This window comes from Lepisosteus platostomus, chromosome 19 (genome assembly GCF_059453375.1).
Source record: "Lepisosteus platostomus isolate fLepPlt1 chromosome 19, fLepPlt1.hap1, whole genome shotgun sequence".
Taxonomy (NCBI): Eukaryota; Metazoa; Chordata; class Actinopteri; order Semionotiformes; family Lepisosteidae; genus Lepisosteus; species Lepisosteus platostomus.
In genome coordinates this window covers 1,857,530-1,873,463 of record NC_142629.1, presented here as the reverse complement: position 1 = coordinate 1,873,463, position 15,934 = coordinate 1,857,530, and the positions used below count along the sequence as shown (strand labels likewise).

The 15,934-nt window shown below is 53.0% G+C and overlaps 1 protein-coding gene across 1 annotated transcript; it reads right to left on the bottom strand.

The window, feature by feature from the left end:
• Nucleotides 1-159: 159 nt before the first annotated feature.
• Nucleotides 160-14,631, bottom strand: LOC148644837 (UBA-like domain-containing protein 1). The gene is made up of 3 exons (XM_088613359.1): nucleotides 14,315-14,631; nucleotides 13,703-13,762; nucleotides 160-535 (listed from the first exon to the last, which is right to left on the bottom strand). Exons 1-3 carry the CDS (start codon nucleotides 14,420-14,422, stop codon nucleotides 236-238), a joined length of 468 nt encoding a protein of 155 aa, XP_088469485.1. The 5' UTR covers nucleotides 14,423-14,631; the 3' UTR covers nucleotides 160-235.
• Nucleotides 14,632-15,934: the final 1,303 nt, after the last annotated feature.

Below are 15,934 nucleotides of genomic sequence, written 5' to 3'. Positions count from 1 at the left end.
GCATGTGTGTGTGTGTGTGTGTTGTATTACTGTTGTCTGAAGTTGCTCTGCGTTTCCTCCCTCTGCAATTGTCCACTGTTCTCAATTCCTCAGACCCCCCACCTCCCTCCCTCACCCCCTCAGTCCCCAGCCCGTCCTCGGCAAGTTAGAGAAAGCCGCCCTGCCCCCATATCCCCCCCCAGCCACCCCCCACCCCTCCTCCCCTTCAGTGTGCGGCCCCCCCCAGTCCCGGCCCTCATCTCTCTGCCTCCATGGCAACACTGGCCTTCTGTTCCGAGGAGGCTTGCTGGGTGACTGTGGCGGGCCAGCCAGGAGGGGGCGCCTGTGAGGGGGGCTGCCCTGGAGTCCACAGTCCCTGCTGGCTGGGGGGAGGGGGGGTCATCGCCCAGCTGACCTGTGGTGGGGGGGAGGTTGCCATGGAGGCAATGGGGCTGCTGCTGCTGTTGAGGCTCTCGGAGGCCTTGAGACGCGAGAACATCGTCAGGGCGTCGGGGAAGTTCGGGGGCGTCGCCGGCGTGTTGGCAGGAGTGCACATCTGTGGGGAGAGAGACGGGGAGACCAGGAAAAGAAGGGTTACAGGAAGACCTCGGACGACAAGGGTTTGGCGCAAGGTCACCTGTGACCTCGGACTGACGCCACGCAGTGTGAAAGGCAGGCGCTTCTAGAACTCAGCTTGGTTTATGGGTAAAGGCAGAGTGATCTCGGCAGAGGGTTTCGATTTCTTCAAGCCAGTTCAGAAGCCTGCTGCTGTGGGTACTTTTCTTCCTCCAGTTCTTCTGCCAAAGCCTTCAAAACACCTCCCGCCTCCCTGGAGTCTCTGAAGACCCCGTCGACATTCCTCTTGTATCCCCCACCCCGTTAACCCCCCGCTCTTTATATATTTTGATTATTGTCCACAACGGCTCCTCTTCCCACTGGCTTACCTGCAACAATCTGTGATCTACCCCACTGACCTGCACCCCAGTATCTCACATCATGATCCCAGGCACCCCTAGTATCCCCCCCCTGCCGTTGCTGGTCTCCCGACAGACCCCCCCCACACACACACACTGGCCAAGGCCTTCCCAGCAGTCCCTGCCGCTGCCCGGCCCTCCTGCTCGGGCTGGCCGGCGCCGAGCCCCGCTTGCCTCCTCACACTGGCAACACGAGCCAAGTTAATCCTCTCTTCAAGGTCTGCCAGAAGACAGCCGGCAGGTGCCGCACACCAGGGTGAGAACTTTCATTATTTCAGTATTAAGAAGCCTGCTGAACGGTGTGGCACTCGAAGCGAAGTCGAGCCTTTTAGTGACGCAGACACACCTGCCTTGGGGGGTGAGGGGGGAGGGGGTATGACGATTGTTACTGGAAGTGGCAGCTCTTATCTATTTTACAAAACCTGTGACGCGGGAATACTTGCTTTTGCAACATGTCACAAGACCTTACATTCCCAACTGCGAATTTCACACTAGAACCGTGCCCAGTCCCACGTCGGTATTCGATTTGGTAGAGGGCTGCACCCACGCTGAGCTGCACAGTACGACACCGGTACCTAACAAAGGGACACCCAGGTTACAAAGTCAACAGAGTTGACAAAAACACCTAAAAATGTACAATAGTAAAACCATGCCAATAATATCTCATAGGTACAAATACGGAAGCACAAGTGGATATATCCTAGGCTGACAAGCTGAAGGACCAGAACCTTGTCAGCCCTCAACGGAGACGATTACGAGGAGACTCGGGACAAGGATTTAAAATCGAAGTCCACTTGGCGGGCGCCTCTGGAATGAACAGTGAGGCATGACTCAGAGGGCAAGTGGAAACTACTACTACTACTAGGAAGTGCATTTAAATCGGGAACAGGAGGCACTTTAAACAGAGGGTGGTGGGAGCATGGAACAAGCCCCCCCAGAGGATACCCTGGTGCCCTCTGAGAAACAGCGGGATGAGGTGCTTGGACTGCTCCGCAGGCCAGATGGGCCTAATGTCGCCCTCTTGCTTGTGACACTTCTCCTGCTGACAAACTGGGGGCAGTGCTCAAGGGTGAAGAGTGGCTGTGGCGGGTGGGGGGGTGATGGGGGCAGGAGCAGGAGGGGGAGCAGGCAGAGCCTCGGCGTGAACATCCGGAGCCCACGCCTCGTGCTCCCCTTGCTCCAGCTTGGAAAGGCAGGAACGCTCTTCAGCTGCCTGGGCAAAGGGAAGGGAGCACAATCTCCATCGCTCGCCCCACACCTCCCCCGCCTCTCGCCGGATCGTCTTACCGCTGACTCGACATCCGCCGCCAGATCCCTGACCCTGAGCCTCCGCCGCCGTGGGGACAACCTTGACTCTGCCCGGGCAAGAGGCATCGATCTCTTGTAAAAGTATCTGGAGATCCGGAACTCACCCCGTTATCAATGGGCAATAAGACCCACAAGGCTGTGCTGTGCAGCTACATCTCATTGTGCCCTCTGCGCGGTGCCACGGACACCGTCAGCTAAGGGGCTGAAGTAAGTGACGATTATTCCAGTGACGATCCATGTGGAGCCTGCAGCCCCCCCTCTACGCCTGGCCAGCGGAGGGCCTTGCCTGACCACCGATGGCGAGCGTGTCACGCCCCCCTTCCTGGTGCCCGATGCTCCCCTGCTCCCCCCCCCCAACTGCTGGCGCTGCCCAGGACATGTCCATCCCCAAGAGCTGCAGGCGCAGTGTTGGGGCCGGACCTTCAGGTCAAGACGACAAGACAGTTCCAGCCGTCAACAGGCTGCCGCTTGCCCCGGCGAGGGTGGGCGACCCGCCAGTGCCAGGGCAGGGCAGTAGGAGTACCGCCCCCTGGAGGGGACGCCAGGCCACTGCCGCAGAGAAAGGAACAGTTTGGTACAGCGGGACAAACCCGACTAACATGCCGTTAGGAGAAGACAGGGTATGAGAGCACCCGGACAAAACACGAACATGCAGACTCCTCACAGACAGACATATGAAATCGAACCCAGGTCCCTGGAGATTTAAGGCTGCAGCAGCACAAATCACCCTGCCACTGTGCCGCCATCAATACTACCCTAAAGAGATGCGGCCAGTCCCGTTACTCCGACTGCAAAAAGATGTCTAACAGTCCCCTCGTCAAACCGTACTCTGGCTGTGCGGAGACGCAGCACATGATCTCCAAAACGGAGAAGTGCACAGGCTGTGGTGACAACAGCCACAGAAGTGAGAAGTGAAAGGCAGCCGAGAGACAAAGCTGCACAAAGGTCTACGTCTGTGTCGGGTCTGAGCTGCACTGTTCCGACGAGATCTCTTCTAACAGACAGGACAAGGCCAGTGGAGAGAAGATTGGGACCAGTTCTGTCCACCTTCTCCTTGGGCTCCTGACTCCTAAACAATGACTAAACCTCGACTCCCTGCATGCATTACAACCCCCTTACAGGCTCTTAACTCCCTGAAGCTGCAGGAAAGAATGACCACACTACACTCTTGAGACTCTACTTCCCAGCTTAGCTCACAAAGCTCTCCGCCTCGTTGTCCACTGACAGACCAGCTCCATCACCGAAAAGAATTTGTGCTCTGTTGCAAACCGACGACAGATGAATTTAAGCCCTCTAACATCTGGATCAAAGCCAGTGGGAGCCATTTCTTTATAACACAAGGTGTGGGTCATGCAAGAAGCTTTTTTTTTTTTGCAGGAAGTGACTTTATTGCTACATTCAATTACGTTTTTATTTCTGCAGAAAACGCTCCGGACTTCCCTGCTGAACGGTTCTAGTCAAACTTCAAATTAAGGGAAGTTAACGGTTTTCCACTCATGCAGCAGGTCCTTCATGGCTTGTCTGAAAGCTTGAAGACAGAAAGGCAAAAACCCACTCGAGCTGGAAGCGCACAGACTCCACTTGACTGCAATGCTTAAAATACTCTGCAGCATTAACACAGGAACTTTAAACAGCACCAAACAGACTTTAGTACTACAATGGTGTCAGATTGATTTTGTTTTATTCTGGACAAGGCCAGTTGCCTAAAAACAAGATACCATTTGAGTCTGTAGTTTTCCTGCATAGATAAATGCACCCACTTTGATTTCAGTCTAATTATCACCAAGCACAGCTTAATAATTAACCTGCCAGCACCGAGAGGTTGACACAACATGCCATGTTTTTTTGTACAACGAATGGGCCTGTGTTAATCTTTAAAACCATGGCTGTCGTATCTATCCGTACTGTGGCCAAGCGCTGGAAAGCGCCTGTGCTAGATAGTGACAGCAGTAGCCAGAAACACTGAACAGCAACGGGGGTCTTCATTCCCGACGCACAGGAAGATGCCCTCTGAAATGACAGTCAAGGGTCAGACCTCCTCCCGGCAGGAGGGGAAGGCCAGGTCACTCTCGGATGGAAACACCCCCGCTCGTGCTGGAAGAGTCATGTTTTAAGCCGGGCAGAAGGAACACGACCCCGGCCTGGAACAACGGAGTCAACAATCAACAATCCAGAGTCCCCGAAGTGCGCGTCGGAAAACCGGCACCGCAGACGATTTCGAAAAAAGCAGGACGTGAAAGAATTTCGGATTCCAAATCCACCCAGGCACCAGCGTGTTTGGCGCGTCTCCCACTGGGCCACAAAAGCCGAGAGGAAACGATGTCCGTGCCTCCCGAGAGCGCTGCCCACGCCGCGGCTCCAGATGTGCACAGCTGCGGGGCCGGGATTCTCTCGCGCTCATCCGCTGTTCACGCTGCAGCGCCTCACCCCCCCCACCCCACACCCCGCCGGCCCGCCAGCCAGCCAGCCGAACTCGATGCGTTCCGGGAATCCCAGTTCCTGGAAAGCCCATAGCAGAAGCCAAGCCACTTCACAACAGAGCTACTCTTCCCAGCTAGAGAGCCGCGGATGAGAGCTGGATGTGCGGTGTGCCCTGGCATAATCGACCGGCGCCCCATGCCGGACGCCCACCCCGCCAGCCCCCCTGCCTCCCGTGGAAAGGCGTCCAGAACGTTAACGAGCCCAGTGCTGACTCTCGGCCATACACAGCACGGAGCTTTCCCGAGAATGCCCCCGAGCAGCCCTTTCACCCACAAGTCAGCCCAACAGGGGACCAGCTTAGACTGCACATATGAGAATAAAGTGAAATACATTTAATATGCACAGTCAAAATCGCAGCTTTGGGCACAGAGCGAATGGGTTGAACATAGCCGCCTCTGGGCCTGTGTCCGGGACCACGGTCTCCAGATGGCCTTGTGGTCGCCAGCCTGGAAGGGAATTATGAAACTGGGTTTCCGGTTGCATCTTCCACAATGGGAGCATGTGGCAAGCAGGCGCTGCCTTAGCCCCTGCCGAGGGAAAACTGCAACCTGAGAGTGAATCTCGGACAGAGAAATCGGGCTAACGATTCCAGCAGCATGTGGCCTTCAATGTTCACGTACTGCGGCAAAGAAACAAGCTCGGCAAGAGATCCTTCTGAGGAGGGCAACAAGCGGAAGGCCACCCAATCCTTTATCCTCTTGAACGCGGAAGAAAAATATTTGTGCTCCTCTCCCAGACTGGGAAAACAAAAGCACAGCGCTGCAAAAATAACCCCTTACTCGAGCCGCAGATACATTTGTTATGGAATGCGTCAGCGTCAAGGATGTTACGGTTCCAAAAGTGATCCACACAGCAATTTCTCGAAATGTTATCGGTCTCCTCCGTCTGCCCCCTTTTATTTTTTTTTATTTGCTTCCTGTCCGGTTTGTGACACACCGCCTACTCACACAGGGTGTGATGGTGACTGAGCTCTGAAGTGACCTTTGACCCCCAGCGGAGTCAAATAATGCCAGTTCTTCCGCAAGGAAAACCGAACCCGCAGCACTCCGGAAGAAGACGCTTCCCATCCTGATGTGACTGGGGAAAACAAATCTCTCGATCAACGGAGCTGCCCCCCCTCATTCCCACGTATCAATCTCCAGCTAGAAGAAAGCTCAGACACTTCACTTTTTCCTTTCTCGGAGCTTCTTGGAGAATTGTTTAAGGGCTCTTCTCTCAATACACTCACATCACAGTCTGTTAGTACTAACAGCTAACAGCCCGGGACAGAGAAGGCACGTCTGACTCGACTTCTCCTTTTTTATTTACAGTTTACTCTTTTTTTTGCCACCCACCCCTGGTTGCTTTCACATCCTGCTGTTGATTTCGCATTTCACTCCAAGCACAATGGCTCAGGCCATCAGTACAGAGCCCGTTTCCTGCGAGACTGAGCAGACCCGACCGCCCCGCCATGCCATTAAAATCGCCGTGAAAACTCTCTTTGAGAGGTCTGCTGAAACAGCACCTTGCACAGTCCGTCAGCTGATATTTAGGGAAAAAAAAACGTTTCCTGTGGTAACAGATGTGGATGCGACAGTGGAAATAACAGGACCAGTCATCAAAAAAAGCTCTGGGGTTTTGTGGAGTACAGCTGCTTCTTAATAATGGATACAATCTACACAAGGCAGTCAATGCTGCCAGAGGCCAACAAGATTATTGTATTCCTATTGGCCGCAATTACACTTGAACCACAGCGGCAGAGCTCTGCGTCTCTCAGCATGGCGACGGAGCGCGGCACGCAGCACGAGGACACGCGAGGGACACACCAACGCCGCGCCGCCCGCTGTCCACGAGCCGGACCGGGCACGGCGGCTCTGCCCCGGGAAGGCTGGCGGCGGGGGGTGCGATCAGTCCCCCCTCCCCGGTTCTTGCCGGGCCGCGTGGCTCCCTCCGGTCACGGGCAGGCCTGGCACCCGGCACCAGCAGCGGGCAGCAGAAGCCGAGCTGGCGTGCCACCACGTATCCGCGCCGAACGCCGGGGTCCCGGCGAGGGCGAATCAGTGGGTACCTGCTCTCGCCCCCTCCCAGGAGTCGTCCAGCTGTTCGTTTGTTTGTTTGTTTTTTTACGGGTACCGCTCTTTCGTATCCGTGACCCGGAGGGTAATTAACGCAGCAGGGCGTCCGCTGGAGCAGTCCCAGTGAACCGCCTCGCTCCCAGGGCACCAGAGCCGTGTGCCACCCCCGACCCTGCAGTCCGGAGTGCACTCGCCCGGGAGCCGGGCTCTACTGCACAGCACCTCCCTCCTGCACAGCCCCAGGCACACAGCCGGCGTCGGCCCCCTTCCCCGCTGCTCGAGGGGGGTCTGGGAGGGGCGCGGAGAATTCCTGCTGGGGCTGACAACACTCGGGCCCTTTGTCAGGGGCTCCATTCCTTCTCCCCGCCTCCCCGCTCCGGAGGCCGCAGGCCGGAGAAAGGAGCCCTTTTCTGGGAGCCCTGCCGCGCTTCCTGGCGGAATCAATAGCGGTGTCTGTGCCGAGGCGGGCGGGACACCCGGGAGAGGGGAGGGAGCCGGAGCGGAGCAGGGCGAGACGCACCAACGTGTGGGAATTACAAATGAAGCCGGGCCCCTGCAGGGAGGCGCTGCAAGGGCTCCTGGGACACCTCCCGGGAACGCGGGCAAGCTGGGTCCCTGGGCTGCACAGCCTGCGCCCACCGATACGCCCGCCGCTCAGGCTGCGTTTCACCCCGCTGCCCGTGGGGCCCCTTTCAGGCGAGTCCGCGCGCGGAGCAGCCACACCGTTCGCGATTTCTACGCCTCGCGGCGACGTTTTTAAAAACTTATCAGACCTGAAGTGCTTGGGATTGATAAACGCTGCTTGCCTGAAAAAAACGGTCCTACCAGCCGTCTCCTGCATCGATTTAAAGTCTCTTCTCCAAAAAACAAAAGGCTTAGCAGCCTCCCGCGTCGAGCCACCCGGGGTGCAATCCGTTCAGGAAGGTCATCGGAAAGGGGCGTGGGAGACTGCGAAGCACAATGCGGACCAGCAGGGCCGGATTATTTCCAGAGAAAGAAGCACCTGCAACAAGGAAGCTGCCACGCAGCTGAACCGGTTGGCCTTAGCAAAAGTCTGGGAGACCCCGTCACTGACCCGTTCAGGAGGACGGAGACACACACACACACACACACACACACACACACACACACCCCGAACTGGTTGAACAAAACTTCCTGCCTCGAAACACAGTTTTACACCGTCACTAGGCAAACACAGATTCCCCTAATAATTCTGGCATTCGAGGAATTCCCTAAGAGAGGCTCCGGCCAGCAGCTGCCAGCCACTCTTCATCACGCCCAAGCGTGCCAGCGAGCTGAAGAGCAGTCGTTCCCCGGAGACGATCTGCACACACAGTCCGGGCCAGGACAGGGAACACCTCCTCGCACAACCACGGGGGAGGGGCTTGTGGAAGGGGCGGGGCCACGAGTGTCCTGAGTCCACCTATCTCTGAAGCTCCCCCCCCCCCCCCCACCTTTGAAATCTGCTGGGCTCTCCCCTGCTACCCAAGAGAGCCTCAAGTGCGAGACAGGACACTAGGGACTCTCTCCCCCAGGTTTCTTCAGCAATGCTTCAAAGACATACCACAGAGTGCATTATCAGTGTCTTACACAGGGCCTCCAGTACAGTAGATGACCCCTCCCACCCCTCCCATAAACTCTTTGCCCTCCTACCATCTGGGAAAAGATATCGCCGTGTATGGGCTAGCTCCACCAGACTGTAAAAGGCTGTCAGGCTCCAAAACACCCTGGAATCTACTTGCTCCCAATCCAATTCCAGAAACAGGGTTTAAATCCCCCCAGTGTGTTGAGCATATTGTATCCTGTGTTTACCTTGTTATTTGCACTGTCTGCACTTTGCACTATGTGTATCATGTCTATAATGTCTATGTCAGTGCCCTGTCTGTATCTGCCCCGTGGACCAGGAGGAACGATATTTCATCCCACTGTCTACTTGTATGCCACTTGAATTTTTTGGTCCATGTAACCAAAGCCGTTCTTCATTCATCGTGCCAGTGCTACCCCCTGTTAAGTTATATACAGCAGCACAGAGCTGGTCCTGCCCGCACAAGAAAACACAGCTCTATTTTCAGACTGCCCCAGTGAAACCCATGACGAAGGCCGTCCCACAAGACTGTAACTGCCTGTGCTCTGACGAGCAGCCACAAGAGCAGGGCTCCACACCTCCCTCCTCTCCCCCAAGACTGTGGTCTCAGACACGCAGGCACGCTGGGAAAGTGTAGGTGCAGCCAGATGAGGGTCAGCTGGCCAGACAGAGAGGTCACACCAGGAGACAGAGGGGTCTCAGTGTGATGCAGCACGCTTCTCACACACACACACACACACACACACACACACACACACACTGCCACCATTCTGCAAAACGTCTCTCCAACCTCCTCTATGGAAACAGGCGGCAGGCCTCATCGTGCCGGATTTAAGGGAGCGACACTGGCCAGCTGTGGGGATTATCATCGAAAACTCAAAGACAACAACCGATTACAGAGACCAACCGTCTTCAACCACTTCGCCCTCGACTCTCCAGCTTCCCCAGGAGACGAATAAAAACAGCGCAAGGTCAGGCCGGGAGCAATCAGCCCTCGGAGCACCAGGGGCTCGGGCAGGGGGTGCTTGTCCCCCTCAAAGCGCGCGTGACCTCCTCACTTAACAAGACAGCAGTAATGACCCCCTCCCCCCCTGTTCACTGCGCGCTGCGAGACTGGAGAGCGCCAGCACCGTCAGATCCCCACACAGACACACAAGGACGATAAGGGTGGTGGGACTCTCTGATGATTTGCAGAAAATAAAAGAAACAGGCTTCGGCAGTACATTAGGAGATGAGCCGGGCCGATACTGAGTATCACTGCACTGAATCCATCCCACAATATGGTGCAAACTGTTCCACTTCCACTGTTAAAATCTGCACACATTTGGCCGCATAATATTTATCCCAGCACAACCTAACATATATCACAAGACATAACAACACCTGAGATATATCTCACAGCAGACACACCAACTGAGTTATTTTCTTCCTCGTTTTCTGTACAACAGGATTTACCTCAGCAGGATTTGACCTGAATATCTAACCATTTTATCTGACTTACTCTTTTCATTTTCATTGCTATAGAGAACATACACAAAAATGTGCTCAAACAAGAAAAACTGATTAGAAACCATCAGCCTGACAGTTTTTCACATTGTACAGACTCTCCTGTGCACAACATGCAGACAGATAGTATCACATTGGTCTGTCTTGCCAGTATCAGGCCAAGGGGCAGGGCTTTTTAGCGCTAAGCCGAAAATCCAGCAAGCAAGGCTTCTGCCGAAGCAGGACTTTGCAAAGGATTCTGGCAACGAATTATTTGTTTTTCGCTCATTTATCAGTTCAACTTCAAGCGCTCACCAAGAAGCAACCAGTGAGCCAGTAGACGTTGCGTGAGCAGAGAACATAAACAAACGTGTCAAAAGAGAGGCTGTTCAGCCCATCTAGTCCAACTTGTAGGAGATAGTTAACTGATCCCAGGATCTCATTCAGCCAGGCAAGTCAACTTCAACAACTTGTCTGGACAGCCTGTTCCAAACTCCGAAAAGCCCTAAACGACTGTGGGTGAAGATGTGCCCGCCATTCTGATTGGAGGACCTCCTCCAGCAGGTTCTTAAAAGAAGCCAGGATATCGGCTTTCGCAACTTGTCTGGGCCCCTTGTACCACCCTCCCGCCACCCTTTGTGTAGTGAGGTGCCTCCTGCTCTAGGGTTTCCAATGCACAGAGCGACAAAAAGCACAGCTTAGCCTTTGCCATGTCAGCTTCTGTCATTTCAGATAAAGGCCCGCGTGTGTTTGGGCAAACAAGAACACTGAACTCCCAAGCGCCCACGCCTTTCAGCATCAATGAAAGCTCACTACGGTCATGCTGAAAACGGACAAGACTCATTCTAGCCCATACACACTCCAAAGCGCAAGTTCCAAAGGCACCGTTCAGCTACAGTGCGGGGCAAATCTCTTGTTCCTGCTCTGTTCAGAAGGACATTGCTTCCTCCTGCACAGGATTACCAGAATATTCCTTAGCCTAGTAATTCCTGCCTGCCACCAAAGGGGCGACATTTTTCATAAATCAGACCCAGACGGAGAACATACACAGACAGATCTTTCAGTCTTTTGTTCAGCTGAAATGCTGTCAGATGTTAATCCTTCCAGATTTTCTCCTTTTTTTTTTTATAATGGGGGGAATCGGGATGTTTCCTGGCTACTAAACGGGAGGAGGAGGAGAGCTCAGCTGAGGCGGTCTCGCTCCCTTCTCCAAGAGCCGTGTTGAGGTATGCATGTCCGACACGGATTTCCCTCCCCCCAGAAATGCAGGGGGCATTACTCTCCTCTGCTGGAGCTCCTCTGTCACAATTGTCAAGAAGCGGTCTCTCCTCTTTTTTGGGGCGATCCTCTCATTAACGTTTCTCCCTGCACGACGCAAGCTTCCGGCTTCTTCCACAACGCTCCCGAGACAAATCCCTGCTGGGGCTCAAAGCACCCAGCGTCCGGACAAGCACAAAACATCCACCAGCGCCTCACAGTTTGTGCGTTGCCCAGGTAACAAGGAAACGCACCGCTTCTCCGGGAAGCAGCCCCCTGGAAACCGCCAGCATCACGTCTGGACAAGAAGTCTACTTTCTTAACACGGCTGATTCATACTGCAGCCCCCCCCGATTCACCATGTATCAACCGCTCTGAAAATCAAACTTACTGCCCCCACTTTTCTCTTTTGCATGGCTTTGGGGTGGCGGGGTGAAAGCGTGCTTTTTCATGCTTTGTAGAAAAAACAAGAAGAACAAAAACAGCACCATGAGCAGACAGAGCGAGACAGCAGAAAATGTTAAGAGCCTGGTCTTAATCAGAGAAACAAATATTCAATGACACGATCAACAGAGATCTGCAGTCTATACTCTGCGTTAGCTGGATGAACTCCACTGCACTGTGCATACTGCCTCTCTGCAGCCAAAGGCAGCTGGTCTAATACCCAAGGATAGGACAGTCCCCTAACATGCTGCCAGCTCCCTAGATACTGTACAAACAACGTATTTTCATGACATCTAATTATGTACCCAAACTGGCCATCTACACTGTACTTAGGAGAAATTACAGCTGAAAAGGTTCAACTAGCGACCAGTGCGTTCCCAGTTCAGAACTTTTCAAAACTCCGAAGAGACCCGTTTATTACCGCATCTTTCAGAGAGAAGGGCTTTTACATTCTGCTTGCAATCAGACGAGCGTCAGTAGTTGTCAACTCGTGATGGGTTTCACCCGTTCTCACCCGATAAAAACGAATCGAGACGGCCCGAAACCATTTGCCGATTTGTCCTGGGGAAAAAAAAAAAACACGGGAATTTCCACTCGGGTTACCCTACATCTTCATAATCTGTACCGTGTGCTTCCATGTAATCCGATAATGAAGAAGGAAATGAGAAAATCAAAACCCCACCCAGAACCCCCTGCAGTAAAAAAGCGGTTTGAGGGAGACCAATTACTACACTTCGAGAACTTTCTACCCCACAGTTTAATTATGTGTTTTAGGCTTCAAACACAAATGTCAGAGAGTGCTTATACTAATCCTAATTAATGTTTTTCCTCCGTTTCGGTTTCTTCGTGTGCGGCAGAAGCGAACTGTGGTTTCAGGCACTCGAAGGAGCGCGCATGGCTCTACAGCTACGCTTCTGTGGAAGTCGGGAGGTCGCACACGCCCCGTCAACAGGAAACTAAGAATCAAGACAACGATAGTCCTTTTCATCGTGCACTGTAGCTCTGCTATACTGCAGGATTTCCTGAAAACATATAGCCGTGTTCTCTTTTATTGTGTTCTGTCGAAACAATGCCCAAAACAAGCAAGTGTTAGAATTATCTGTAGCGGCAGCTTTTTCCAGCCTCCTGTGCGCCGATGACAAGAATGATGATAATTATAAATGTAACATTATAAAGATGTCAGGACTGAACCCAGAAACCGTTCATGCCGGTAGAGAGCATGTTGCGCTTTCTTGGAAAGAAAGCTTTTGCGCTGACAATCACAGCCCGAGAGCTGCCGGCGATCAGGGCGCCCCGTAAAGAAACGATTCACAAATAAGCTCCGTTTTCACTATGTCCACATCGCTGGCGTGAAACTGCACTCCCACCGCAGGACGACACGTCACGTCCTACAGAAATAACCGGGACTTGCCGTGTATTTGAGCGAACTAAATCGCGGGGGGGGTCGCAGATCCTGCTCCAGCCATTCATTTGCAGGTAAAAGCTGCAGCCAAAAGCTGTACCAGTTGGGTGCTTTTTTTTTACGTGTTGGCCTGATACGGGAAAACAGTTTACTACCCTGTTTCCAATATGCCACAGGACCCGCAGATTGTGATCCTGACCCAGCGCGGCGGTCAGTGACACAGGGGGAAGAGAAGAGTCCGGCGCTGCTCTGGTGTGTAAGTAGAGGGGGGAGGGAGGGGAGAGACTCGTGTCGAAACTGCAGACCGACACCATGTTCACAGTTTTCCTGGAATCACCCCCCCCCCACCACCCACCACCACAACCTCCTCTTCGGAGACACGTTTTCAAAACCGCAATTTTAAAAATAAATAAATAACCGGGCCGGAGAAGGAACCGGTCCTCTTGTAACCCGAGTTGAACAAACTCGACGGCTTCCTTGCGATAGCTCCGATCGATCATCATTTTTTTTTAAAAGCCTCCCCTCCTCCAGACAGAAAACTAGAAAGCTAGGAGAGCGGAGTCGGAACCCAAGCGTGCGCCGTCTTGTTTATGTTTTTATCCAGCTTCTAGCCCCGGCAACATGGCGGACACATCATCATCATAATCATAATCATAATCATAATAATAAAAGTACTACTAATCCCGATAATAAAGCACGGACATGCATGCACTGAAAAAAAGTATATACTCACCATCTGGTGGTGGTGGCTGTACGGGATGTTGGCTTCTTGAAAAAAGGCACTGAGCGCAGTCTGCAAGGGGAAAAAGCGTGAATTTAAGAGAGGCTGGTCTCGCCGGGGCCGCTCGCCGCCTGACAGCCCGGCGTGTCGCTGCTCGGGGGGCCGGTGCCCACGGTCACCAGGTCAAGCGAGCAGGGGGGGTCTGGTGTGGTGAGGTGAGGTGAGGGGGGGGTCTCTCGCAGTCACGGCACGGCGAAGGCAATACACGACGGCCATATATTGCACAACACCGTTCCTGCCCTGTGTGAGCCGCGCAAGGGGACTGTGGCACCCAGGGCACATTCTGATGGGGGGGATTTCGAGCTATATGGATGCACTCGTCCCCTCCTGAACACAATCATGCTCGCTACACGTAGCACCACATTTCTGCTAGACGACGCGGTGAATAAGAAAGGGAGCTCGGGCTGACGATCTCTTCAGTCCCGGCTTTCGACATCATTTGCAAATCAACCTTCTCGGGCAAGACACTAAACATGGCAGTCCTACGCACAAAGCACCCGCTCTCTCCCGCGGATAGACTGTGTGTGTGTGTATATATATAAACACCAGCTCCAGAGCCCATACCTCGAACTGCCAGTGTGCCGCTTGCAAGAGCTGCTTCGCCTGGTCCGCCGCGCACCCAGCCGTCAAAACAAACTGATTGATCATCACTTGGTGCTTTAGATCATCCATAGTCGCCGAAGCGGTAACCGTTTCAAGCGTGTCGTGTGATATTCTTTCTGCGTCTCGGTCCTTGCTTCTGTTTTTTTTCTCTCTCTCTCTTTCCCTTTCTGTCTCTTTCAGTGATCCACCATTACAGCCGGCTCAGCAAACACAAATATTTACTGTAGGATCGCCAGTCTAGAGGGCTCCTTCTGATTGACTGCTGACGGCAGCGAGGGGGAGGGACTGCCCGCTTGTGGGATTTGTAGTTTCTGAAAACCCCCGCTGCCCCCACACGTGTTTTCACGCAGTGTCAGAGAGCTCGTTTTGCACGACAGCCTAAGAACAGAAACTCCGGCGATTTCTCTGTTTTCGCGCGGGTCTGAGTGAGGAGTTTAAAAACTAAGCCCAAATACATACTATCCAAGTTCAATACAGTCTTAAATTCGGTTTATATCCAGAATGGTGACACATTAAGACGGCGTTTTTTTTCCCCCGATAACATTGAATTGGCCATATATTTACTGTATGACATTTAAATGGTATTTAGAAATACGTTTCACCTTTGGGCTCGACACGGTTTCTAAACTGTATATCTGAGTGTAGAAACGAATCCTGATTAGCTGTAAGTGCAGATCTCCGTTCCCCCCTTGTGTTATTGTTTGCATTTTGGACTACAAATCCCGGCACCACACGCTTTGTTTGTAAAATTCTAGAAAGCAAAACATTTTTTTTTTTGTGAATGACGGCCGCTCCCGTCCAATTCCTGGGCGCTTTGTGTCACTATCTTACCATATTAGGCCAACAAACCTCTGAGCGCCAATGAAAAGCGAGCAGGGGCGGGGCCAGGAGCTGTCAGCTGAGGGGCGCTGTGTGTAAGGCCGGTGTTGTGGTCCGGGAGTAGGGGATCTGCGCCAGTTTTGTTAGGACACGCTTGACCTCTGTGCCAATCGGCCGGACGGGCGTCCTCCTATGGCCGAATGTCAGATGAAAGACTGTTTTTTTAAATTCTCGGAGTTTGCCGATGAAAATATGTCGGTTCCTTCTCGCGTGTACGCTATCCCGTGTGGTTTGTTTTATTCCTCGATTCCGTTTTGACGCCTGAAAGACAACACTGTTTTGTTCCTGGGACTACAAGCCTAACAGTCTTTTTCAGAGCACTAGCAGCATTATTTCTGAAGAGCTGGTTGCTGTTTTTATTCAACAGTACGGCCGAGCAGAGCCCATTGTGTCTGGTGTTTGTGATCCTATCTGTTCTAGAATGAATGTCTGAGTGTGGCCCATGTGAATAGAGCTGTCATTTGTATATCATTCTGCATGTCTGTTTTATTGGTGTGTGTTGCCTCTGATTAATATTCCTGGAAGGGAAGTGAGGGAGAGAGAGTCACGCATTAAACAAACCCCATGTCAGCCTGTACAATCTGGACAAAAAGACGCTGGTATTTTGCAAAGAGAATAATACACTACTCACTATCAGCATATTCATAGCCACGTCACAAAACATCGCAATCAGTTTTTTGTATATGTCAACAAATACACGGT